Source organism: Leptosomus discolor, chromosome 16, assembly GCF_034619465.1.
Source record: "Leptosomus discolor isolate bLepDis1 chromosome 16, bLepDis1.hap2, whole genome shotgun sequence".
In the NCBI taxonomy this organism is placed as follows: Eukaryota; Metazoa; Chordata; class Aves; order Leptosomiformes; family Leptosomidae; genus Leptosomus; species Leptosomus discolor.
Genome location: NC_141406.1, coordinates 1,457,495 through 1,482,685, shown reverse-complemented (window position 1 = coordinate 1,482,685; position 25,191 = coordinate 1,457,495). Strand labels below are relative to the sequence as shown.

Genomic DNA, 25,191 nt, shown 5'->3' with positions numbered 1-25,191 from the left:
TTTTCACTTTTGTTTTTTCTGCACTGGCAAAGTAACCAGCTGTTGCCCCTGTGCACGTTAGCTCTTTCCTTGCTTCATCCAGTGTGAGTTGTCCTCGTTAGCAAACAGAAATCTTTATTCTGCCTCAAGCAGTCTAATTTTGAAATGTCAGAGAGGCAGAGGAGGCAGGCGTTTAGAGAAGGTGTTTGATGCATCTGCTATGGAAACGAATGTTGCTGAGGTCTAAAACTGAACTGTTCCCAGCCCAGTCCCTGTGATGGGAACGGCTGGACATGGGCTGTGGGGCACTCGGGGTGGAGGTTTTTAACGGTCTTTGTGAAGCACGAGGGCCTGGACCTGCAGTGAGGCTTTGGGACCTGCTGGCCCCACCCCCCATGGGTTGCCTAGCAACCGGAGGACTCGGGCGGGTGGGCCGGGTGGGCCGGGGCCAGTGGCGAGCGGGGCCCGGCCGGAGTCGGAGCGAGCTGCAGGGACTGGAGGCAGCCCGGGACCGGCATCCCCCGAGAGCCGACCCCCGAGATACCCGCGAGCCCCGGGATTGCCCCTGGGCCGCCGCGTCCCTTGTGTAAGAGCAGCCGTGTCCTTGCTAGAGCTCAAAGCGCTCCGCTCACCAGCGTTGAACCGAAGCCATGGCGGCAGGGGATCCAGCTGTGCTCCAGGCACCGTCTTGGAAGCAAAGAAACAAGCCCCTGGTGAAGCGCATGGCGACTCCAGGGAAGGCAGTGATCCCACCAGGTGCCGCGAAGACGTTAGATCCACACGGTGTGAGACCTGGTAGCGTTGAGACGGAAAGAATCATCACCGTCTTGGATGAGACAATTGCCAAGCTGGAGATGAGCCGTTTGATCCCACATATTATCGACTCTCTGGACAGGTTTGCTGATATGCTGGGACCTGAGATCACAAACGTCCTGGTCGAGCACCAAAAGCTTTCAAACGAAGTGGAGCACCTGCTTGCGAGCTCTGAAGAAGGGGACACCAGGAGAGCTGAGGAACAACGGGGCCGTCTCTGCTTGCTGGAGCAACGTCTGAAACGTTCTGTTAGAAATGTCCTGAGACACTTACTGACCAACCCTTTGCTTTGCCAGGCTCTGCGCCGTGAAGACTGGGCGAGAAAAGGGTTTATCAAAGCCTTTAGGGAGTTCAGGAACTTCATGGTTGAGAGACTCCTGACTAGTCCAATGGAGGAGGAAAAAAAGACTCACTTGATGGAAAACATCTCCCCCTGGGTTAAGGAAAACACTGAAGCAATCACAGCTTTACAGGCAGAATTGGCAGCAGCAATCCGGACTCGAGAGGAGCAGGTATGATATTGTGGGAATATGTTTTCCAACAAAGCGTTACTGAAGCAAAACTTTGGTACGCTAAAACCCGGTCCTTTTCTTGCAGTTCCTGAAGAGGAAGCTCCAGAAATTATTTCTAAACCAGATCCTAAATGTAAAGATACTATTTTCATTGTGAAATATGCTCATTGCGTGCTTGATTTTATTATTATTATTTTTTTTAATCCTTGAATTTGGCATGTTTGGAACCTGTTCTTATCAGCCAAGTTGACTGACACGAGTCACTGAGTTTAAAAGGGAGCTGCAGGACAGGCACAAATTGCTGTGGTAGTGTTTTGGCAGGGGTACAATGCCAGCTGCCAGCGCGAGACTTCATTAGCTGCTGCTGAAATGATGAAAAGTCATTCCAGGGAGAGATTGCACGGATTGAAATCCATTTTTACTATCTGCTCTGCCTTCACTCTTGCTTAAAACCAACATTTCTGTGACTTCCAGCTCTGTAATACCAGCTGCCTTAGAGCATTTGTGATTAATATGCGATTACACCAATTCTTTGTTTTTTCAGTGAAGGCAACTGAGGTGCCGATAAGGAAACGGGCATTTCCCAGGCTCCTTCTGTGAGTCCGTGGGCTGCGGCAGCATCCAAGCCCCTGAACTCCTGAGAAGCCATCCTTTGTTTTGTCCGTATGCTTTTCTTTCTCCTTCCTGCAAGAGGGGCCGGAGGGGAAGGTTTTGTCTTGTGCTCGCCGCGCTGAATGGTGCTAACGGAGACAAGGGCCTGCTTTCCCCATTCCCTCCGCTCCTTGGAGAGCTGTGAATCGAGACGCTTGAGATTTTTCTGGGCAGTTTGGCAGCTTGTCCAGGGCATCACGAACAAACGCGTTTCCCTAGTCCCAGCGGAGGATTTCTCTCGCAGGCAGCACACTGAGCCGCGTCCCCCCAGACAGTCCCCCTGAGCCTAATCCAAAGCTCGAGGGAGCCCCGGGGCTCGCTCCAGTGGCTCTGGTTTTGGCTCTTCTTTGGCAGCGCCAGGGTGTCTCAGTATGGTTTGTTCGTTCTCTTCCCTTTATCCCCAGGCTCCCAGAGGAGCGGTGGGGGAAGATTTCAAAGCACCCCGTGTAAATCTAACTCTGTTCCCTCGGCCAGCAGTGGCAGATCCCGGTTGCTACCAGATCAGCAGGGCGTCTTCTTGGATCTCCCCCACCTTTGCGAGGGTGTCTTACTTCTCCTGGCCACTTTTCGCCTGACTGGCATTACTCGATGGTATTTCTTTCTCTTGTTTTCTGGGTCTAGATTCGCCGGAAAGACAACGTGATCAAAGACCTCGAAACCAGCATGCAAGACCTGGCCAAAGACCACAAGGCTGGCATCCGGCGGATCAAGCGGGAAGGAGAAAAGCGGCAAAAAGAGGTGCTGCAAGCCTCCCAGGCCAGGTGCGCCAGGCTACAGCAGGACGCTCAGCAGCTGGAAGCACAACTCAGTGCACTCGTGCTGGAGCACCAAGCGTCAGAGCTGGCTCTCAGAAAGGTAAAGGGGAGGAGAGCTCTGTGACAGGAGATTGAAACCCGTTTGTAGCGCCGTCAGGTCTGGCTGCTGCAAGTCATTTACTCGGTTCCCGCTAGTTCCTGGCAGGATGCACGTGGTGTTGGCCGGGAGGATACCTGCTCTGTCCTCATGCTCTGCTGACTCCAGTGGAAAGCAACCCTGCAGCGGCAGCAGGGAAGCAGCCTGCTCACAGGTCCTCCTCCTGCCTGCTGACCTAGCTCTGGAAACACCTTGATACAGCGCCGCGACACTGCGTGCCAGGGAGGTTGTGGGCTAGTCAGAGGGCAGAGCTGCAAGGCTACGGCGGGACAGGCAAGGCCTATGTCGAGAAACAGGGGATTTGGCGTAGGGTAAGCAGAGCAAAGGTGCTACCGGCTTTACCTAACCCATCATCTTGTAGAGCTGGTTGTCGTACTCCCAGTGGAGCGCAGCTGGTCTTGGGAGCTAAGCGGTTCCTGCTCTGTCTGGCCCAAGCCGAGGGGCCAGGCTGGGTTGAATGAGGGGGAAATGTGATTTATCACAGCGCCGAGCAGATACAGGAGGAGGAAACAGGAGCAGCAGGCAGGCGCAGGCCCCAGTATCGTCAGCTCTGCCCTGAGCAGAGCATGCTGGTGACACAGGGCGCAGAGAACCTAGAAGGGGAAAAATACCATTCTCCCCCCACCCCCCCCCGCTTTTGCTCCCACTTGCTGTCTACGCCAGACACGCCCTGGCCTCCCAGGGGCAGGACAGCGCACGCGGGTGGTGGGGCAGCTTTCAGTCTCGCCTTGCACGATGTGGAGCGAAGTGGCAGCGGGGCTGGGCACTGCCGAAGCGTCCAATGCAAGCTAGAGCCACAGTACGGAATCCCACAGCACCCACTTACACCTCCTTAATGGAGTGGCTTTGTCAGGCAGTTTCTCCGGAGGCTGCAGGCCCCTGCAGTGCTGGTTGATGAGTGGCTCGGCCCATTCCAGTGCTCAGGCACACCGATTGCTGACCGCAGAGGTCTCCTTTCCCCCTCCTTAGCACCTGCCCTAGCCCTGGGAGGCCCAAGATTGTGCTTGTGGTCTAACTAGCTGAGGTGTGACCTCATGATGACCTGGGAGCCCTTGGGACATCCTCCTGGGTCAGTGTCATACAGGAAATCCTGTGGCACTTGTGATGGGCTTTAGCTGACCTTTCTCTTGATGATTCCACAGAGCTGAGAAAGCAGCTTGAGGTAAACTGCCCGAACCTGGTTATACTGCAGGATGGCCGCTGTGAAACTGTTCTGCAGCTCGAAAGATCTCTTCTTTCTAAAAGGCACCAGCTTTCGAGTACTTTCTGTCCTGCTTTCATGTTCCTGTCCCAGTGAACTGCTGTTCTCTCTTGCTTCGGTTTTAGGGTGGTTGCCCCAGTTTGTCGATGACTTGCCACATTCCATCAGACACGTTCATTTCCTACTGCAGGATGCACCTTTCCGATGTGTTTCAAGCCCCCAGCTCCATGCTGTCAAGCAAATAAGGCCCTTGTGGCCTCAGGGAATGTGCCATGAGAATTGCCAACCCAGGGCGAACGAATTATGTGGCAGCTGAGGGAAGTTTGCCACAAGGAGGAGATGTTATACCCCAATACAATGATGCTGGGGCTCAACGCTGTTTTCTAACTCGGCTACTTTTCACCAGGCTTCAGGTGCCTGCAAGGAACCTATCTCGTTTTGTGTTTCAGAGGATCTGCAAACTGGAGAAGGAAATTGTGAACTGGATCCAGATATATGACGAAGACATGGGAGAAAAACAGGTATCATCCGCTTGAAAGTGCTTTGCTCTCGTGTGAGGTGATGTGTTCAGGTAGATTCCTGTCCAAATGGACAGGTGGCTTTTACCCAGGAGGCCGTGGAAAGGAAAAGGGCAGCTCTCCACCCAGAAGAAGGACAGGCTTTAGGTCTCTTTGTCCCGCCTATGTCGAGGAGTTCTCGGCTGCTTTGACTTTAGAAAAAGTTACATCCACTGCTAAATCCCCCAGTATCTGGGGGCAAATGGGTTGCCACGTCCTGTCAGACATGCCCACCTGATGGTAGGGAACAGGTTTTTCAGTTTTGCTTCAATCTTATTAGCCCTGGTGTCCAAATCATGCTCCTGTTGTTTCTGCTGCCCCCCTTGAGAGAGGTGCCAAGTGCTGAGAAACCAAACAGCCTGCATACCGCTGCCTTGGCACCCAACTGAACCACGACAGGCTGGGAACCTCATCAGCACCCCCCAGCCTTGCCTCTGAGAAGGGCTTAGTCGCTGTCCTGCTCTTGCCCCGTTGATGGAGATGGCCAAAAGCTGCTGGATTACTAACAAAGCAAAACGTAGGGAGGGGCCTAGGAGCTGGCTGCCAGTTGTGAGAAATGCCCCCGCCTTGTCAGGTGTTTAACAACGTGCTTATTTTGGTTTCCTGCCCGCTGGGTGGCACCACGTCGTGGCAGGTTTGGGGCAGAACTTGCTAAGGCAGACACACGTCCACGCTGCTGGTTCCCCTAATCTTCCACCCCTCCGCGTGGCTTCCTCAAAGGCGTTAGGAAAGGCATCGCCTGCTGCCGAGCAGCTGCTGGAAGCGCAGTAACACCATTAAAACTACCCGTCCTCGGCCTTTTCCAGGCCGACGCGGTCTGGCTCTTGTCACGCTCTCAGCCGTGGGTAGCGTATTAGCTGGGCTTCAGTGCCGCTCGTCCGAGCGGCTTCTCAGCAAAGCTCTCAGCTCAGGCTCAGCCCCACCCCGACTGCAGCGATGTCCTTTGGCCCAGAGCACCTGCAGGAGCATCTCTGACCTGCGCGTGTGCTCCCTGGTGAGAGTTCCCAGCGGAGGGTGGGTGCTGTTGGCAACACAGGGAGAATGATGAGAGGATTTTTCAGAGCAGCATGGAGGTACTAGGACCCGGCATTTAATGAAATTCCCTGGGTACTGGGCACATGCCTCCTTTTCTGACTCCCTTTGGAGAGGCTCGGCTCAGCTCCCAGTCGTGGTTCTGCTCGGCTTCGGGATGGGTTTAAGAGCCCTTACCCAGGGATGTACAGGGAGGAGCTGCTGAATGCCCTCAACATTGCTGTACCTGGTGTCTGCTGTCTTGCCAGGCCAAGTATGAGGAGATTCACGCTGCCTACGCCAAGGAGAAGGCCCAGCTGTCCCTGCTGATGGAGAAACGGGCTATGCTTCTCCAGGAGTATTCCCAGATTCAGGAGAAGAAGGCTTTGAAGGAGATGACCACCAGGACCCTTGCTGCCATCCGCATCCAGGCCATCTGGAGAGGCTACTTGGTCCGGTCCCTCCTCAAGGCAGAAAGGAAGAAGAAGGAGGGCAAGAAGGGCAAGGAGGGCAAGGAGGGCAAGGAGGGCAAGGAGGGCAAGGAGGGCAAGGAAGGCAAGAAGGGCAAGAAGGGCAAGGAGGGCAAGGAAGGCAAGGAGGGCAAGGAAGGCAAGAAGGGCAAGGAGGGCAAGGAGGGCAAGGAAGGCAAGAAGGGCAAGGAGGGCAAGGAGGGCAAGGAGGGCAAGGAAGGCAAGAAGGTCAAGGAGGGCAAGGAGGGCAAGGAGGGCAAGGAGAGCAAGAAGGGCAAGGAAGGCAAGGAAGGCAAGAAGGGCAAGGAGGGCAAGGAGGGCAAGGAGGGCAAGGAGGGCAAGGAGGGCAAGGAGGGCATGGAGGGCAAGGAAGGCAAGGAGGGCAAGGAAGGCAAGAAGGGCAAGGAGGGCAAGGAGGGCAAGGAGGGCAAGGAGAGCAAGAAGGGCAAGGAAGGCAAGGAGGGCAAGGAAGGCAAGAAGGGCAAGGAGGGCAAGGAGGGCAAGGAGGGCAAGGAAGGCAAGAAGGCCAAGAAGGCCAAGAAATAAAGCACAAAATCTATGCTTCTCCTCCTGGCAAAGCTGCTGATTCTGCTGGGACTGAGCTCTTCCAGACAAAAGCATTAGATTTGAGAGAGCATTTGCATTAGTGCCTCCAGGGCTGGGGCTGCCTCTCCTAGCTGGAGGATATGGAAGCAGTGGCGTGAAGACATGTCACACCATTTTAGGTTTGGCTTTGCTACCTCTGCGAGGAGGAGGACGTCTCCTGCTGAAGGGACTGGGCCAGGAGCGCAGGTTCCTGGCTTGTCTCCTTGCCTGTGGGTCAGGGCCCCACTCTGCTCTTACTGAAGATGGCAGTCAGATCGTTCCTGGGGGCAGGCTGAGGCCCTTCATCTGACAGGGCTTCTGCTTGTGTGGATTGGAGAGACCACGTCCGTTTCTACAGGAGGGAGCTGCAGGACCGTTGCTGACCAGTGAGAGAAGGGACACGGGTCCTGGCTGGGCACCGCCCGCGGCAGTTTGCAGTTTTTGGCAGGGGCCATCTGTGGGACAGCATGTGGGACAGCCCAGCTTGTGCCTTGCTCCTGATAGGATTATGAGAGTGCCTTTACAAAAATATAGCAGCAGTGACCCAGGCTGGTACAAGACACCACAGACCTAAGCGATGAACAGATAAGGAGGAGAGTGTTTTTGCAAGTACACGGCACTGTTTATCCAGAGGAGCCGTGTGTTTATGAAGTAATCAGCAGGCCTCGTAAAACAAAAGGTGCCGTATATCTCAGCAATTAGTGAATCTCAACCGAAACCAAGGACCCGACTACAAACCTCTGTTGGGTAAGACAACTTGCAAGAGAAAAATCATTCAAAAAAAAAAATTTCCTGGAAAGTTTGAAGGGAAGTTTGAACTTTTCCACTTTAGGAAACAGTGCGCAGGCTTAATAGACTTATTAATATTATCTTCTCCGCCCAGGAGGTGCACGATGACATGCTAATGAAACACACGGTGCGTGATGCAAAGGGGGGTACGCGTTAAGGGGTAAAAATGTAGCCTCTGTAGTAGGCGGATCGGGAAGTCTGTGCCTTCCTAGTACCTCAGCCCACGGGGAACGGGAGAGGGTCCTCTGCGGCCGGGAAATTAGGACCAAAAGGGGGCTGCGACCCCAGCAACTTGGAGAGACCCCACGGGATCTGCCCGGCGGACTCTCCCTTTATTCGAATAAAGTTTCTTTTACAGGACTGCTCTGTCTCCTTTGTGAACACGGAGCGCTGGTGCCAGGATATTCCGCACGCTCCCAATCCCACGAGTCGCTCCCTGAGCCAAGCAGCAGCCTGCGCCCTGTTTAATGCAGAGCCCTGTTTTGACAGCGTGCTCTCCTTGGATTGTCCAGCGCCTGACGCCCCAAGAGCTCGCTGCAGCCTTTCCCTTTCACAGGGGCGCAAGCCAAGTGTTTTTACTCCCTTGGTCTCCTATTTTCAGCGGCTCTGTAGCAACTTCATACCACAGAGCTGCTCACTAGGACTGAAATTGGGCGCAGATACGGTCACAGACAGAGTGCTGTGTCTTATTTGTTTAATTTTCGTGGGAAACTAGGCTGTTCCATGTTACCGTAAAGGCCCGGGCACCTCCTCTCACATATCCTTTGCATTTAACGATGCTGGGAGCGAGCAGCACTTTGGATCCAGACTCCCAGTGACATTTCTTCGCTCACTGACTTCAGTGGCCCTTCCTCACAGCCTCTCTTTGCAGGAGAGGGCAGTGAAGCTGGCTGCAAAGCCCAAGTGCCACCAGGCTCCAGTCCTCGTCTGCCCCTCTACCTCTGTTCAGAAATGGGTCCCTGTAGCAAAAGGGCCGAGATGCTTTTTACCATCTAACGTACGCCAAAGCGGAGAGGGGGCATTTTGCTGAGGACAAAGAGTGACTGGAGATGTTCGAGGGCTGAGCTCGCTGTGAGGGGGAGATCCCACAGCAGCGCCCCAAGCAGCAAACACAAGGACCTGACAGATTTGCCCTTTACCAAACTCTTTGTTTGGTTAAAAGTCCGAGGGTCGGTGTGACACGTCTGTGCTCAATATACATCACAGGATTTTTGCCCTCCTATGCCCAATCCACTGCAGGGGCCTATGCCAAGCGGGCTGGAATCCCTAAGGAATCACAAGGACGGGAGAGGCAGGATCAGATGAGGCCCCCCTCTCTCCTTAGACGTGGCTGGAGGAGGATTGTTCCCTCGTTTGCGGCCACAAGAGAGGCCAGGATCTGCGGAGACTTTTGGGTGTTGGCACCCAGGTGGGTAGTTTGGGGGTGTATTTGCATCAGCAGGGATGCTCTTCAGTTTACAAACACCCACAGCCCTTCAGTTCTTGGCAAAAGGTCTGGGCATGCTTTTCGATTAGAGGAGGTTGGGGTTTGTCAGGGGCTGCTGGACGCTGCTTTGGAGGCTTCCCTGTCTCAGAGTTTGTCCAAGAACTCCAGATGTTGCCTCCAGATGTCAAGCCCTATCTGGAGAGGCGTTCAGCTGGGTGGCAGACTGAGAACACCTTCCGATGGGACGACACCAGCATTTGGAGCGCAAAGTGCTCCCGGCCTCTTTCCAGCGGCCTCGGTGTCCGCTAGCGCCAAAGGTGCTGGTGCTCCTGGCGTGGTGCTCTCAGGGGCACCTCTTTAGAATGGGAGGAAATGGCCAACTTCAGGGGGGCGCAAGAAACCCTCTGCGGAGCCGGGGCTGGAGTTCGCCCGCTTCTTTCTTTCCCCGCCCGGCGGGGCTGCCCCGAGCGAGCAGGCAGGGGTGCCCGTGCAGGTGACGGGCGAGCCGTAACGCGATCAGGGGGGATCAGAGCAGATTAGAGAGATCAGGGAAAGGCGATCCCCTGGGGCTGGGAGGGCGGGGGCGCGAAAGGAAAGGGCCTCGTACACCTGGGGACGCCTGGAAGGGCTCGTAAAAAGCAGCACCGCGGGCTGGCGGGGGGGGGAGCAGGTGAGGGGGAGCAGGGCTTCTCCTCATGGCTGGCGCTCGGTCACCTCTGCTGCCCGGCTGCAAAGAAGGGGTCGGTGCAGCGAAGCTCCAATACGCCCCCCCGGCCCGGCCCGGCCCGGCCCGTGTCGTGGGGCCGCGAAATGGCGGCGGGGGTCAAAATGGCGGGGGAGGGGGGCGCGGGCTCTTCCCGCCCCGCCGCCAGGGGGCGTCCGCGCCGCGCTGCCGCCTCACGTGCCTCTCCTCTCCTCCCCCTCCCTCCCCCCCCCCCGCCTGCGTCAGGTGGGCTACAACTACCCTCAAAGCCAGAATCGTAAGCCTACCAACAGCAGGAGACCCACTTCTTGCCTAAAATCGATGTGCTTTTGTAACCTGGTTGTGCTGCCTTGGTGTTTTTACTGGGCAGGAGACCAGAGGTTAAAAACATTTCCAGTCACCGTGCGTGGAAACGCGAGCGCTGCGGCGGCGGTGGGCGAGGGGAGAGGATGGATGGCCTGGGATGGTGTGCTGGGGGAGGCAGGGGGCTGTTCCTGGGGGAAGGCAGGCAGTTCCAGCACTTGGCGGTGGCTCCAAAGGCTCGCCTGCCTTGCTTTGCTGTCTGACGTGGTGGTTTTCATACAGACGGGCTGTCGGTTCAGTGAGGAGGGGATCGGGCACACGGACCAGCGGCTCTGAGGGTCGATCCGAAGTGATGTCGTGTTAGTAGGTTCTCTTGATTTTTTTGTATCAGTTGAGTGGTCAAAATAGAAACCTATGGCTTGTAGGATTTTGGTGCTTTTCTCCTTTAGGAAGGATCACGTTTCTTCTGGTCGCTTGGAAGACAAGTGCTCTGTCACCTTCAGTATTGTGGAACGTACGTTGGCTGTATTTCAGAACGTGGAACCGATCCCTGATATTAAAGATGGTGAGAGCTGTATAAAATAATACGGCTTTAAAGTACCAAACCCTGTGAGCGAGGACTTCTCTGTAAAAGCTATGCAAAAGCTGTTATTCCTGCTGACACAAAGTTCGTCTTCTGCCTTCCTCTCTGCCACAGCTGGTGACATGTAGCCTGAAGCAGATCCCTGAGCTTCATCTCACTGTCAGGTGTAAATATAAACTCCATCTCTCTTTGAAAGAGAGATCTGGAGCCTGGGGTGGGACCCCAGCGAGTAAAAGGTCGGAAGCTCAATGGTGCGTTTATCTACTTAGAGTTGTTTAAAACTCCTCCAAAACTCAAGCCAAACGAACGTGCTCCATGACCAACAACCCCCATGAGAATGTAGTTCCCTGTCGGTAATTCAGCTAATTTACTTGTCATCCTTTTCTGGTGTGCTTACGCTCTTCAACTCCACGCCAGATCTGGACCAGCAGGGCTAGGTGGCTTGAAAAGGTTGTTGAAGTTTAGCGCTCCGCTCGTAACCGTGTCAGAATATCTTTTTTTCTGTATTGGTGCCCAGTCTGTCATGAACAAACAAGTGGTTTTCTTCAGCAATTTAGATTGGAATGACTGGGTTTATTTTAAGACAATTTGACCTGTTTTAGTCTGAAACGACAAACAAGAACACCGAAGGAAATTATTCAGAGCAGCATGTGAAGGAGTTGAAGCTGCATTACTTGGTGAAGCTTTCAGCCAGTGCTGACCTGCAGCAGCTGCTTGGGAAAAGTGATGCTGAAGGTTTTTGTGCCTTTTTTTCATTGTTGGGCTGGATGAGAACGGAGTTAATTTGGTTGTGAGCCAGGAGTACAGAAATACGGTCTAGAACAGGTGGTAAAGTTTCTCTTAAATGGAAAAAAGCCTCCGTGATACTCCTCAAGAGCAACGCTCTTAAAAAGCAGCCGTGCCAACCCATGGAGTGTCAGCTGAGCTGGCTCATTGCAGAGCGTACCTGTGACACAACCTGGGCTAAACTGGCATTTTTACGTCACGAGGACTTGTCGCTAACTGGCAGGAGCAAGGAAGCTCCAGGTATGGGGCTGTGCGCTGTCCCTGACCTCTTCTATGCGAGCAGGCCGCTGGGCAGCATGCGGACAGCTGCTTGACTGCTTTGCAGAGAAGTTAAGACATAACTTGTATGAAGGTCTCTTGCTGTTCTACGAGCCACGTGTCGTACTTTCTGCTGGGTCTTTGTGCTCATCCCAGCTCTGAAGGTGCATGCCCGAATGTTCTGTCTCTGCCCTTGCTGCTAAAGGCTTTGCCGGTTAAGTCATGCCCTTGCCGGTGAATTGCTGCGCTCGCCTCGTCTCTGTGGCTTTTGACACCTTTCTAGCTTGAGTCTGGAAGGTGGCTGCCCTGATGCACAACCTGGATGATTTGGCTGTTGACTGTTCAGGACTCGCTTGGTAGAAAGTTCATTTTGCTAAAATCGTCTTAATTGGCAAAACTGCACCGTGAGGCCCAAGCGGCCTCCTTGTGGGTATTGGTTTAGTTCCAGGTTGCGGCTTTTCGTTCCGTGGGAATTTCCTGCTGTTTGCTGTTTAGCTTACTTTAAAAACCAGCCTGTCACGTTGCTTGGTGGTGACTCCTGGTAGGTTTTTTGTCTGTGGAGCTGGGCTCTCAAAAGTCTTGCGCGGCCTCTCGGGAGCTCCCGTTGCAAGGGTGTGTGGGCGGGCGGGCGCGGTGCCACCCGGCAGGAGCAGCTCGGTGGGGTTTTCTTGGGCAGCCAGGTGCAACGCCTGTTTGCCGCCGGCTGGCATTCGGACATAGGGGCAACTTGTAGCAGCTTCTGACGGAAGCCACCCCTGTAACTGCCCTGCTACCAAAACCTTGCCACGCAAAGGTGTTGCAGATGGCAGCTGTGATTCTTCCTGAGCAGGCGTGAAGGTGTCCTGTGAAGTGCGGTGTGGGAGGCTAGTACCTAGGCTGGGCTGTAGCCAGAGGAGCACGAAGCTGGCGAGCGCGGAGAGCAGGTCTCTGACCATGCGGAAGCAGCGGGGATATCTCCGCATCAAAAAACCTCCGGGCACCTTATCGCACCGCTGAAGTTTTCCTGCGGCCCAGGACACCAAACCACCGCTGGAAGTCTGCTCTGAGCAGCCGGGACGTTGGCTCCGAGCGGTAACTGCCCCTTCCCTGCGCGGGAGCGCGGGGCGAGCGCCGCCCGCCTGCGGCGGCCCGGAACGGCCCCACCCCCCTTGGGTTGCCTAGCAACCGGAGGACTCGGGCGGGTGGGCCGGGTGGGCCGGGGCCAGTGGCGAGCGGGGCCCGGCCGGAGTCGGAGCGAGCTGCAGGGACTGGAGGCAGCCCGGGACCGGCATCCCCCGAGAGCCGACCCCCGAGATACCCGCGAGCCCCGGGATTGCCCCTGGGCCGCCGCGTCCCTTGTGTAAGAGCAGCCGTGTCCTTGCTAGAGCTCAAAGCGCTCCGCTCACCAGCGTTGAACCGAAGCCATGGCGGCAGGGGATCCAGCTGTGCTCCAGGCACCGTCTTGGAAGCAAAGAAACAAGCCCCTGGTGAAGCGCATGGCGACTCCAGGGAAGGCAGTGATCCCACCAGGTGCCGCGAAGACGTTAGATCCACACGGTGTGAGACCTGGTAGCGTTGAGACGGAAAGAATCATCACCGTCTTGGATGAGACAATTGCCAAGCTGGAGATGAGCCGTTTGATCCCACATATTATCGACTCTCTGGACGGGTTTGCTGATATGCTGGGACCTGAGATCACAAATGTCCTGGTCGAGCACCAAAAGCTTTCAAACGAAGTGGAGCACCTGCTTGCGAGCTCTGAAGAAGGGGACACCAGGAGAGCTGAGGAACAACGGGGCCGTCTCTGCTTGCTGGAGCAACGTCTGAAACGTTCTGTTAGAAATGTCCTGAGACACTTACTGACCAACCCTTTGCTTTGCCAGGCTCTGCGCCGTGAAGACTGGGCGAGAAAAGGGTTTATCAAAGCCTTTAGGGAGTTCAGGAACTTCATGGTTGAGAGACTCCTGACTAGTCCAATGGAGGAGGAAAAAAAGACTCACTTGATGGAAAACATCTCCCCCTGGGTTAAGGAAAACACTGAAGCAATCACAGCTTTACAGGCAGAATTGGCAGCAGCAATCCGGACTCGAGAGGAGCAGGTATGATATTGTGGGAATATGTTTTCCAACAAAGCGTTACTGAAGCAAAACTTTGGTACGCTAAAACCCGGTCCTTTTCTTGCAGTTCCTGAAGAGGAAGCTCCAGAAATTATTTCTAAACCAGATCCTAAATGTAAAGATACTATTTTCATTGTGAAATATGCTCATTGCGTGCTTGATTTTATTATTATTATTTTTTTTAATCCTTGAATTTGGCATGTTTGGAACCTGTTCTTATCAGCCAAGTTGACTGACACGAGTCACTGAGTTTAAAAGGGAGCTGCAGGACAGGCACAAATTGCTGTGGTAGTGTTTTGGCAGGGGTACAATGCCAGCTGCCAGCGCGAGACTTCATTAGCTGCTGCTGAAATGATGAAAAGTCATTCCAGGGAGAGATTGCACGGATTGAAATCCATTTTTACTATCTGCTCTGCCTTCACTCTTGCTTAAAACCAACATTTCTGTGACTTCCAGCTCTGTAATACCAGCTGCCTTAGAGCATTTGTGATTAATATGCGATTACACCAATTCTTTGTTTTTTCAGTGAAGGCAACTGAGGTGCCGATAAGGAAACGGGCATTTCCCAGGCTCCTTCTGTGAGTCCGTGGGCTGCGGCAGCATCCAAGCCCCTGAACTCCTGAGAAGCCATCCTTTGTTTTGTCCGTATGCTTTTCTTTCTCCTTCCTGCAAGAGGGGCCGGAGGGGAAGGTTTTGTCTTGTGCTCGCCGCGCTGAATGGTGCTAACGGAGACAAGGGCCTGCTTTCCCCATTCCCTCCGCTCCTTGGAGAGCTGTGAATCGAGACGCTTGAGATTTTTCTGGGCAGATTGGCAGCTTGTCCAGGGCACCACGAACAAACCCGTTTCCCTAGTCCCAGCGGAGGATTTCTCTTGCAGGCAGCACACTGAGCCGCGTCCCCCCAGACAGTCCCCCTGAGCCTAATCCAAAGCTCGAGGGAGCCCCGGGGCTCTGGTTTTGGCTCTTCTTTGGCAGCGCCAGGGTGTCTCAGTATGGTTTGTTCGTTCTCTTCCCTTTATCCCCAGGCTCCCAGAGGAGCGGTGGGGGAAGATTTCAAAGCACCCCGTGTAAATCTAACTCTGTTCCCTCGGCCAGCAGTGGCAGATCCCGGTTGCTACCAGATCAGCAGGGCGTCTTCTTGGATCTCCCCCACCTTTGCGAGGGTGTCTTACTTCTCCTGGCCACTTTTCGCCTGACTGGCATTACTCGATGGTATTTCTTTCTCTTGTTTTCTGGGTCTAGATTCGCCGGAAAGACAACGTGATCAAAGACCTCGAAACCAGCATGCAAGACCTGGCCAAAGACCACAAGGCTGGCATCCAGCGGATCAAGCGGGAAGGAGAAAAGCGGCAAAAAGAGGTGCTGCAAGCCTCCCAGGCCAGGTGCGCCAGGCTACAGCAGGACGCTCAGCAGCTGGAAGCACAACTCAGTGCACTCGTGCTGGAGCACCAAGCGTCAGAGCTGGCTCTCCGAAAGGTAAAGGGGAGGAGAGCTCTGTGACAGGAGATTGAAACCCGTTTGTAGCGCCGTCAGGTCTGGCTGCTGCAAGTCATTTACTCGGTTCCCGCTAGTTCCTGGCAGGATGCACGTGGTGTTGGCCGGGAGGATACCTGCTCTGTCCTCATGCTCTGCTGACTCCAGTGGAAAGCAACCCTGCAGCGGCAGCAGGGAAGCAGCCTGCTCACAGGTCCTCCTCCTGCCTGCTGACCTAGCTCTGGAAACACCTTGATACAGCGCCGCGACACTGCGTGCCAGGGAGGTTGTGGGCTAGTCAGAGGGCAGAGCTGCAAGGCTACGGCGGGACAGGCAAGGCCTATGTCGAGAAACAGGGGATTTGGCGTAGGGTAAGCAGAGCAAAGGTGCTACCGGCTTTACCTAACCCATCATCTTGTAGAGCTGGTTGTCGTACTCCCAGTGGAGCGCAGCTGGTCTTGGGAGCTAAGCGGTTCCTGCTCTGTCTGGCCCAAGCCGAGGGGCCAGGCTGGGTTGAATGAGGGGGAAATGTGATTTATCACAGCGCCGAGCAGATACAGGAGGAGGAAACAGGAGCAGCAGGCAGGCGCAGGCCCCAGTATCGTCAGCTCTGCCCTGAGCAGAGCATGCTGGTGACACAGGGCGCAGAGAACCTAGAAGGGGAAAAATACCATTCTCCCCCCACCCCCCCCCCGCTTTTGCTCCCACTTGCTGTCTACGCCAGACACGCCCTGGCCTCCCAGGGGCAGGACAGCGCACGCGGGTGGTGGGGCAGCTTTCAGTCTCGCCTTGCACGATGTGGAGCGAAGTGGCAGCGGGGCTGGGCACTGCCGAAGCGTCCAATGCAAGTTAGAGCCACAGTACGGAATCCCACAGCACCCACTTACACCTCCTTAATGGAGTGGCTTTGTCAGGCAGTTTCTCCGGAGGCTGCAGGCCCCTGCAGTGCTGGTTGATGAGTGGCTCGGCCCATTCCAGTGCTCAGGCACACCGATTGCTGACCGCAGAGGTCTCCTTTCCCCCTCCTTAGCACCTGCCCTAGCCCTGGGAGGCCCAAGATTGTGCTTGTGGTCTAACTAGCTGAGGTGTGACCTCATGATGACCTGGGAGCCCTTGGGACATCCTCCTGGGTCAGTGTCATACAGGAAATCCTGTGGCACTTGTGATGGGCTTTAGCTGACCTTTCTCTTGATGATTCCACAGAGCTGAGAAAGCAGCTTGAGGTAAACTGCCCGAACCTGGTTATACTGCAGGATGGCCGCTGTGAAACTGTTCTGCAGCTCAAAAGATCTCTTCTTTCTAAAAGGCACCAGCTTTCGAGTACTTTCTGTCCTGCTTTCATGTTCCTGTCCCAGTGAACTGCTGTTCTCTCTTGCTTCGGTTTTAGGGTGGTTGCCCCAGTTTGTCGATGACTTGCCACATTCCATCAGACACGTTCATTTCCTACTGCAGGATGCACCTTTCCGATGTGTTTCAAGCCCCCAGCTCCATGCTGTCAAGCAAATAAGGCCCTTGTGGCCTCAGGGAATGTGCCATGAGAATCGCCAACCCAGGGCGAACGAATTATGTGGCAGCTGAGGGAAGTTTGCCACAAGGAGGAGATGTTATACCCCAATACAATGATGCTGGGGCTCAACGCTGTTTTCTAACTCGGCTGCTTTTCACCAGGCTTCAGGTGCCTGCAAGGAACCTATCTCGTTTTGTGTTTCAGAGGATCTGCAAACTGGAGAAGGAAATTGTGAACTGGATCCAGATATATGACGAAGACATGGGAGAAAAACAGGTATCATCCGCTTGAAAGTGCTTTGCTCTCGTGTGAGGTGATGTGTTCAGGTAGATTCCTGTCCAAATGGACAGGTGGCTTTTACCCAGGAGGCCGTGGAAAGGAAAAGGGCAGCTCTCCACCCAGAAGAAGGACAGGCTTTAGGTCTCTTTGTCCCGCCTATGTCGAGGAGTTCTCGGCTGCTTTGACTTTAGAAAAAGTTACATCCACTGCTAAATCCCCCAGTATCTGGGGGCAAATGGGTTGCCACGTCCTGTCAGACATGCCCACCTGATGGTAGGGAACAGGTTTTTCAGTTTTGCTTCAGTCCTCAATCTTATTAGCCCTGGTGTCCAAATCATGCTCCTGTTGTTTCTGCTGCCCCCCTTGAGAGAGGTGCCAAGTGCTGAGAAACCAAACAGCCTGCATACCGCTGCCTTGGCACCCAACTGAACCACGACAGGCTGGGAACCTCATCAGCACCCCCCAGCCTTGCCTCTGAGAAGGGCTTAGTCGCTGTCCTGCTCTTGCCCCGTTGATGGAGATGGCCAAAAGCTGCTGGATTACTAACAAAGCAAAACGTAGGGAGGGGCCTAGAAGCTGGCTGCCAGTTGTGAGAAATGCCCCCGCCTTGTCAGGTGTTTAACAACGTGCTTATTTTGGTTTCCTGCCCGCTGGGTGGCACCACGTCGTGGCAGGTTTGGGGCAGAACTTGCTAAGGCAGACACACGTCCACGCTGCTGGTTCCCCTAATCTTCCACCCCTCCGCGTGGCTTCCTCAAAGGCGTTAGGAAAGGCATCGCCTGCTGCCGAGCAGCTGCTGGAAGCGCAGTAACACCATTAAAACTACCCGTCCTCGGCCTTTTCCAGGCCGACGCGGTCTGGCTCTTGTCACGCTCTCAGCCGTGGGTAGCGTATTAGCTGGGCTTCAGTGCCGCTCGTCCGAGCGGCTTCTCAGCAAAGCTCTCAGCTCAGGCTCAGCCCCACCCCAACTGCAGCGATGTCCTTTGGCCCAGAGCACCTGCAGGAGCATCTCTGACCTGCGCGTGTGCTCCCTGGTGAGAGTTCCCAGCGGAGGGTGGGTGCTGTTGGCAACACAGGGAGAATGATGAGAGGATTTTTCAGAGCAGCATGGAGGTACTAGGACACGGCATTTAATGAAATTCCCTGGGTACTGGGCACATGCCTCCTTTTCTGACTCCCTTTGGAGAGGCTCGGCTCAGCTCCCAGTCGTGGTTCTGCTCGGCTTCGGGATGGGTTTAAGAGCCCTTACCCAGGGATGTACAGGGAGGAGCTGCTGAATGCCCTCAACATTGCTGTACCTGGTGTCTGCTGTCTTGCCAGGCCAAGTATGAGGAGGTTCACGCTGCCTACGCCAAGGAGAAGGCCCAGCTGTCCCTGCTGATGGAGAAACGGGCTATGCTTCTCCAGGAGTATTCCCAGATTCAGGAGAAGAAGGCTTTGAAGGAGATGACCACCAGGACCCTTGCTGCCATCCGCATCCAGGCCTTCTGGAGAGGCTACTTGGTCCGGTCCCTCCTCAAGGCAGAAAGGAAGAAGAAGGAGGGCAAGAAGGGCAAGGAGGGCAAGGAGGGCAAGGAGGGCAAGGAAGGCAAGAAGGGCAAGAAGGGCAAGGAGGGCAAGGAAGGCAAGGAGGGCAAGGAAGGCAAGAAGGGCAAGGAGGGCAAGGAGGGCAAGGAAGGCAAGAAGGGCAAGGAGGGCAAGGAGGGCAAGGAGGGCAAGGAAGGCAAGAAGGTCAAGGAGGGCAAGGAGGGCAAGGAGGGCAAGGAGGGTAAGAAGGGCAAGGAGGGCAAGGAGGGCATGGAGGGCAAGGAAGGCAAGGAGGGCAAGGAAGGCAAGAAGGGCAAGGAGGGCAAGGAGGGCAAGGAGGGCAAGGAGAGCAAGAAGGGCAAGGAAGGCAAGGAGGGCAAGGAAGGCAAGAAGGGCAAGGAGGGCAAGGAGGGCAAGGAAGGCAAGAAGGTCAAGGAGGGCAAGGAGGGCAAGGAGGGCAAGGAAGGCAAGAAGGCCAAGAAGGCCAAGAAATAAAGCACAAAATCTATGCTTCTCCTCCTGGCAAAGCTGCTGATTTTGCTGGGACTGAGCTCTTCCAGACAAAAGCATTAGATTTGAGAGAGCATTTGCATTAGTGCCTCCAGGGCTGGGGCTGCCTCTCCTAGCTGGAGGATATGGAAGCAGTGGCGTGAAGACATGTCACACCATTTTAGGTTTGGCTTTGCTACCTCTGCGAGGAGGAGGACGTCTCCTGCTGAAGGGACTGGGCCAGGAGCGCAGGTTCCTGGCTTGTCTCCTTGCCTGTGGGTCAGGGCCCCACTCTGCTCTTACTGAAGATGGCAGTCAGATCGTTCCTGGGGGCAGGCTGAGGCCCTTCATCTGACAGGGCTTCTGCTTGTGTGGATTGGAGAGACCACGTCCGTTTCTACAGGAGGGAGCTGCAGGACCGTTGCTGACCAGTGAGAGAAGGGACACGGGTCCTGGCTGGGCACCGCCCGCGGCAGTTTGCAGTTTTTGGCAGGGGCCATCTGTGGGACAGCATGTGGGACAGCCCAGCTTGTGCCTTGCTCCTGATAGGATTATGAGAGTGCCTTTACAAAAATATAGCAGCAGTGACCCAGGCTGGTACAAGACACCACAGACCTAAGCGATGAACAGATAAGGAGGAGAGTGTTTTTGCAAGTACACGGCACTGTTTATCCAGAGGAGCCGTGTGTTTATGAAGTAATCAGCAGGCCTCGTAAAACAAAAGGTGCCGTATATCTCAGCAATTAGTGAATCTCAACCGAAACCAAGGACCCGACTACAAACCTCTGTTGGGTAAGACAACTTGCAAGAGAAAAATCATTCAAAAAAAAAAATTTCCTGGAAAGTTTGAAGGGAAGTTTGAACTTTTCCACTTTAGGAAACAGTGCGCAGGCTTAATAGACTTATTAATATTATCTTCTCCGCCCAGGAGGTGCACGATGACATGCTAATGAAACACACGGTGCGTGATGCAAAGGGGGGTACGCGTTAAGGGGTAAAAATGTAGCCTCTGTAGTAGGCGGATCGGGAAGTCTGTGCCTTCCTAGTACCTCAGCCCACGGGGAACGGGAGAGGGTCCTCTGCGGCCGGGAAATTAGGACCAAAAGGGGGCTGCGACCCCAGCAACTTGGAGAGACCCCACGGGATCTGCCCGGCGGACTCTCCCTTTATTCGAATAAAGTTTCTTTTACAGGACTGCTCTGTCTCCTTTGTGAACACGGAGCGCTGGTGCCAGGATATTCCGCGCGCTCCCAATCCCACGAGTCGCTCCCTCAGCCAAGCAGCAGCCTGCGCCCTGTTTAATGCAGAGCCCTGTTTTGACAGCGTGCTCTCCTTGGATTGTCCAGCGCCTGACGCCCCAAGAGCTCGCTGCAGCCTTTCCCTTTCACAGGGGCGCAAGCCAAGTGTTTTTACTCCCTTGGTCTCCTATTTTCAGCGGCTCTGTAGCAACTTCATACCACAGAGCTGCTCACTAGGACTGAAATTGGGCGCAGATACGGTCACAGACAGAGTGCTGTGTCTTATTTGTTTAATTTTCGTGGGAAACTAGGCTGTTCCATGTTACCGTAAAGGCCCGGGCACCTCCTCTCACATATCCTTTGCATTTAACGATGCTGGGAGCGAGCAGCACTTTGGATCCAGACTCCCAGTGACATTTCTTCGCTCACTGACTTCAGTGGCCCTTCCTCACAGCCTCTCTTTGCAGGAGAGGGCAGTGAAGCTGGCTGCAAAGCCCAAGTGCCACCAGGCTCCAGTCCTCGTCTGCCCCTCTACCTCTGTTCAGAAATGGGTCCCTGTAGCAAAAGGGCTGAGATGCTTTTTACCATCTAACGTACGCCAAAGCGGAGAGGGGGCATTTTGCTGAGGACAAAGAGTGACTGGAGATGTTCGAGGGCTGAGCTCGCTGTGAGGGGGAGATCCCACAGCAGCGCCCCAAGCAGCAAACACAAGGACCTGACAGATTTGCCCTTTACCAAACTCTTTGTTTGGTTAAAAGTCCGAGGGTCGGTGTGACACGTCTGTGCTCAATATACATCACAGGATTTTTGCCCTCCTATGCCCAATCCACTGCAGGGGCCTATGCCAAGCGGGCTGGAATCCCTAAGGAATCACAAGGACGGGAGAGGCAGGATCAGATGAGGCCCCCCTCTCTCCTTAGACGTGGCTGGAGGAGGATTGTTCCCTCGTTTGCGGCCACAAGAGAGGCCAGGATCTGCGGAGACTTTTGGGTGTTGGCACCCAGGTGGGTAGTTTGGGGGTGTATTTGCATCAGCAGGGATGCTCTTCAGTTTACAAACACCCACAGCCCTTCAGTTCTTGGCAAAAGGTCTGGGCATGCTTTTCGATTAGAGGAGGTTGGGGTTTGTCAGGGGCTGCTGGACGCTGCTTTTGAGGCTTCCCTGTCTCAGAGTTAGTCCAAGAACTCCAGATGTTGCCTCCAGATGTCAAGCCCTATCTGGAGAGGCGTTCAGCTGGGTGGCAGACTGAGAACACCTTCCGATGGGACGACACCAGCATTTGGAGCGCAAAGTGCTCCCGGCCTGTTTCCAGCGGCCTCGGTGTCCGCTAGCGCCAAAGGTGCTGGTGCTCCTGGCGTGGTGCTCTCAGGGGCACCTCTTTAGAATGGGAGGAAATGGCCAACTTCAGGGGGGCGCAAGAAACCCTCTGCGGAGCCGGGGCTGGAGTTCGCCCGCTTCTTTCTTTCCCCGCCCGGCGGGGCTGCCCCGAGCGAGCAGGCAGGGGTGCCCGTGCAGGTGACGGGCGAGCCGTAACGCGATCAGGGGGGATCAGAGCAGATTAGAGAGATCAGGGAAAGGCGATCCCCTGGGGCTGGGAGGGCGGGGGCGCGAAAGGAAAGGGCCTCGTACACCTGGGGACGCCTGGAAGGGCTCGTAAAAAGCAACACCGCGGGCTGGCGGGGGGGGAGCAGGTGAGGGGGAGCAGGGCTTCTCCTCATGGCTGGCGCTCGGTCACCCCTGCTGCCCGGCTGCAAAGAAGGGGTCGGTGCAGCGAAGCTCCAATACGCCCCCCCGGCCCGGCCCGGCCCGGCCCGGCCCGGCCCGGCCCGTGTCGTGGGGCCGCGAAATGGCGGCGGGGGTCAAAATGGCGGGGGAGGGGGGCGCGGGCTCTTCCCGCCCCGCCGCCAGGGGGCGTCCGCGCCGCGCTGCCGCCTCACGTGCCTCTCCTCTCCTCCCCCTCCCTCCCCCCCCCCCGCCTGCGTCAGGTGGGCTACAACTACCCCCAAAGCCAGAATCGTAAGCCTACCAACAGCAGGAGACCCACTTCTTGCCTAAAATCGATGTGCTTTTGTAACCTGGTTGTGCTGCCTTGGTGTTTTTACTGGGCAGGAGACCAGAGGTTAAAAACATTTCCAGTCACCGTGCGTGGAAACGCGAGCGCTGCGGCGGCGGTGGGCGAGGGGAGAGGATGGATGGCCTGGGATGGTGTGCTGGGGGAGGCAGGGGGCTGTTCCTGGGGGAAGGCAGGCAGTTCCAGCACTTGGCGGTGGCTCCAAAGGCTCGCCTGCCTTGCTTTGCTGTCTGACGTGGTGGTTTTCATACAGACGGGCTGTCGGTTCAGTGAGGAGGGGATCGGGCACACGGACCAGCGGCTCTGAGGGTCGATCCGAAGTGATGTCGTGTTAGTAGGTTCTCTTGAGTTTTTTGTATCAGCTGAGTGGTCAAAATAGAAACCTATGGCTTGTAGGATTTTGGTGCTTTTCTCCTTTAGGAAGGATCACGTTTCTTCTGGTCGCTTGGAAGACAAGTGCTCTGTCACCTTCAGTATTGTGGAACGTACGTTGGCTGTATTTCAGAACGTGGAACCGATCCCTGATATTAAGGATGGTGAGAGCTGTATAAAATAATACGGCTTTAAAGTACCAAACCCTGTGAGCGAGGACTTCTCTGTAAAAGCTATGCAAAAGCTGTTATTCCTGCTGACACAAAGTTCGTCTTCTGCTTTCCTCTCTGCCACAGCTGCTGACATGTAGCCTGAAGCAGATCCCTGAGCTTCATCTCACTGTCAGGTGTAAATATAAACTCCATCTCTCTTTGAAAGAGAGATCTGGAGCCTGGGGTGGGACCCCAGCGAGTAAAAGGTCGGAAGCTCAATGGTGCGTTTATCTACTTAGAGTTGTTTAAAACTCCTCCAAAACTCAAGCCAAACGAACGTGCTCCATGACCAACAACCCCCATGAGAATGTAGTTCCCTGTCGGTAATTCAGCTAATTTACTTGTCATCCTTTTCTGGTGTGCTTACGCTCTTCAACTCCACGCCAGATCTGGACCAGCAGGGCTAGGTGGCTTGAAAAGGTTGTTGAAGTTTAGCGCTCCGCTCGTAACCGTGTCAGAATATCTTTTTTTCTGTATTGGTGCCCAGTCTGTCATGAACAAACAAGTGGTTTTCTTCAGCAATTTAGATTGGAATGACTGGGTTTATTTTAAGAGAATTTGACCTGTTTTAGTCTGAAACGACAAACAAGAACACCGAAGGAAATTATTCAGAGCAGCATGTGAAGGAGTTGAAGCTGCATTACTTGGTGAAGCTTTCAGCCAGTGCTGACCTGCAGCAGCTGCTTGGGAAAAGTGATGCTGAAGGTTTTTGTGCCTTTTTTTCATTGTTGGGCTGGATGAGAACGGAGTTAATTTGGTTGTGAGCCAGGAGTACAGAAATACGGTCTAGAACAGGTGGTAAAGTTTCTCTTAAATGGAAAAAAGCCTCCGTGACACTCCTCAAGAGCAACGCTCTTAAAAAGCAGCCGTGCCAACCCATGGAGTGTCAGCTGAGCTGGCTCATTGCAGAGCGTACCTGTGACACAACCTGGGCTAAACTGGCATTTTTACGTCACGAGGACTTGTCGCTAACTGGCAGGAGCAAGGAAGCTCCAGGTATGGGGCTGTGCGCTGTCCCTGACCTCTTCTATGCGAGCAGGCCGCTGGGCAGCATGCGGACAGCTGCTTGTTTGACTGCTTTGCAGAGAAGTTAAGACATAACTTGTATGAAGGTCTCTTGCTGTTCTACGAGCCACGTGTCGTACTTTCTGCTGGGTCTTTGTGCTCATCCCAGCTCTGAAGGTGCATGCCCGAATGTTCTGTCTCTGCCCTTGCTGCTAAAGGCTTTGCAGGTTAAGTCATGCCCTTGACGGTGAATTGCTGCGCTCGCCTCGTCTCTGTGGCTTTTGACACCTTTCTAGCTTGAGTCTGGAAGGTGGCTGCCCTGATGCACAACCTGGATGATTTGGCTGTTGACTGTTCAGGACTCGCTTGGTAGAAAGTTCATTTTGCTAAAATCGTCTTAATTGGCAAAACTGCACCGTGAGGCCCAAGCGGCCTCCTTGTGGGTATTGGTTTAGTTCCAGGTTGCGGCTTTTCGTTCCGTTGGAATTTCCTGCTGTTTGCTGTTTAGCTTACTTTAAAAACCAGCCTGTCACGTTGCTTGGTGGTGACTCCTGGTAGGTTTTTTGTCTGTGGAGCTGGGCTCTCAAAAGTCTTGCGCGGCCTCTCGGGAGCTCCCGTTGCAAGGGTGTGTGGGCGGGCGGGCGCGGTGCCACCCGGCAGGAGCAGCTCGGTGGGGTTTTCTTGGGCAGCCAGGTGCAACGCCTGTTTGCCGCCGGCTGGCATTCGGACATAGGGGCAACTTGTAGCAGCTTCTGACAGAAGCCACCCCTGTAACTGCCCTGCTACCAAAACCTTGCCACGCAAAGGTGTTGCAGATGGCAGCTGTGATTCTTCCTGAGCAGGCGTGAAGGTGTCCTGTGAAGTGCGGTGTGGGAGGCTAGTACCTAGGCTGGGCTGTAGCCAGAGGAGCACGAAGCTGGCGAGCGCGGAGAGCAGGTCTCTGACCATGCGGAAGCAGCGGGGATATCTCCGCATCAAAAAACCTCCGGGCACCTTATCGCACCGCTGAAGTTTTCCTGCGGCCCAGGACACCAAACCACCGCTGGAAGTCTGCTCTGAGCAGCCGGGACGTTGGCTCCGAGCGGTAACTGCCCCTTCCCTGCGCGGGAGCGCGGGGCGAGCGCCGCCCGCCTGCGGCGGCCCGGAACGGCCCCACCCCCCTTGGGTTGCCTAGCAACCGGAGGACTCGGGCGGGTGGGCCGGGTGGGCCGGGGCCAGTGGCGAGCGGGGCCCGGCCGGAGTCGGAGCGAGCTGCAGGGACTGGAGGCAGCCCGGGACCGGCATCCCCCGAGAGCCGACCCCCGAGATACCCGCGAGCCCCGGGATTGCCCCTGGGCCGCCGCGTCCCTTGTGTAAGAGCAGCCGTGTCCTTGCTAGAGCTCAA

At 55.1% G+C, this 25,191-nt stretch overlaps 2 protein-coding genes across 2 annotated transcripts; both read left to right on the top strand.

Moving 5' to 3' along the window:
- The first annotated feature begins 629 nt into the window (after positions 1-629).
- LOC147414279 (dynein regulatory complex subunit 10-like) lies at positions 630-12,882 on the top strand. The gene is made up of 8 exons (XM_086474425.1): positions 630-1,304; positions 2,577-2,810; positions 4,518-4,589; positions 5,906-6,227; positions 9,055-9,170; positions 9,268-9,413; positions 10,362-10,477; positions 12,701-12,882. The coding sequence occupies exons 1-8, from the start codon at positions 630-632 to the stop codon at positions 12,880-12,882; spliced, it is 1,863 nt and encodes a 620-aa protein (XP_086330551.1).
- Positions 12,883-12,942: 60 nt separating this feature from the next.
- On the top strand, positions 12,943-25,163 carry LOC147414278 (dynein regulatory complex subunit 10-like). Its single transcript, XM_086474424.1, has 8 exons — positions 12,943-13,617; positions 14,877-15,110; positions 16,819-16,890; positions 18,214-18,535; positions 21,318-21,433; positions 21,531-21,676; positions 22,639-22,754; positions 24,982-25,163. The coding sequence occupies exons 1-8, from the start codon at positions 12,943-12,945 to the stop codon at positions 25,161-25,163; spliced, it is 1,863 nt and encodes a 620-aa protein (XP_086330550.1).
- Positions 25,164-25,191: the final 28 nt, after the last annotated feature.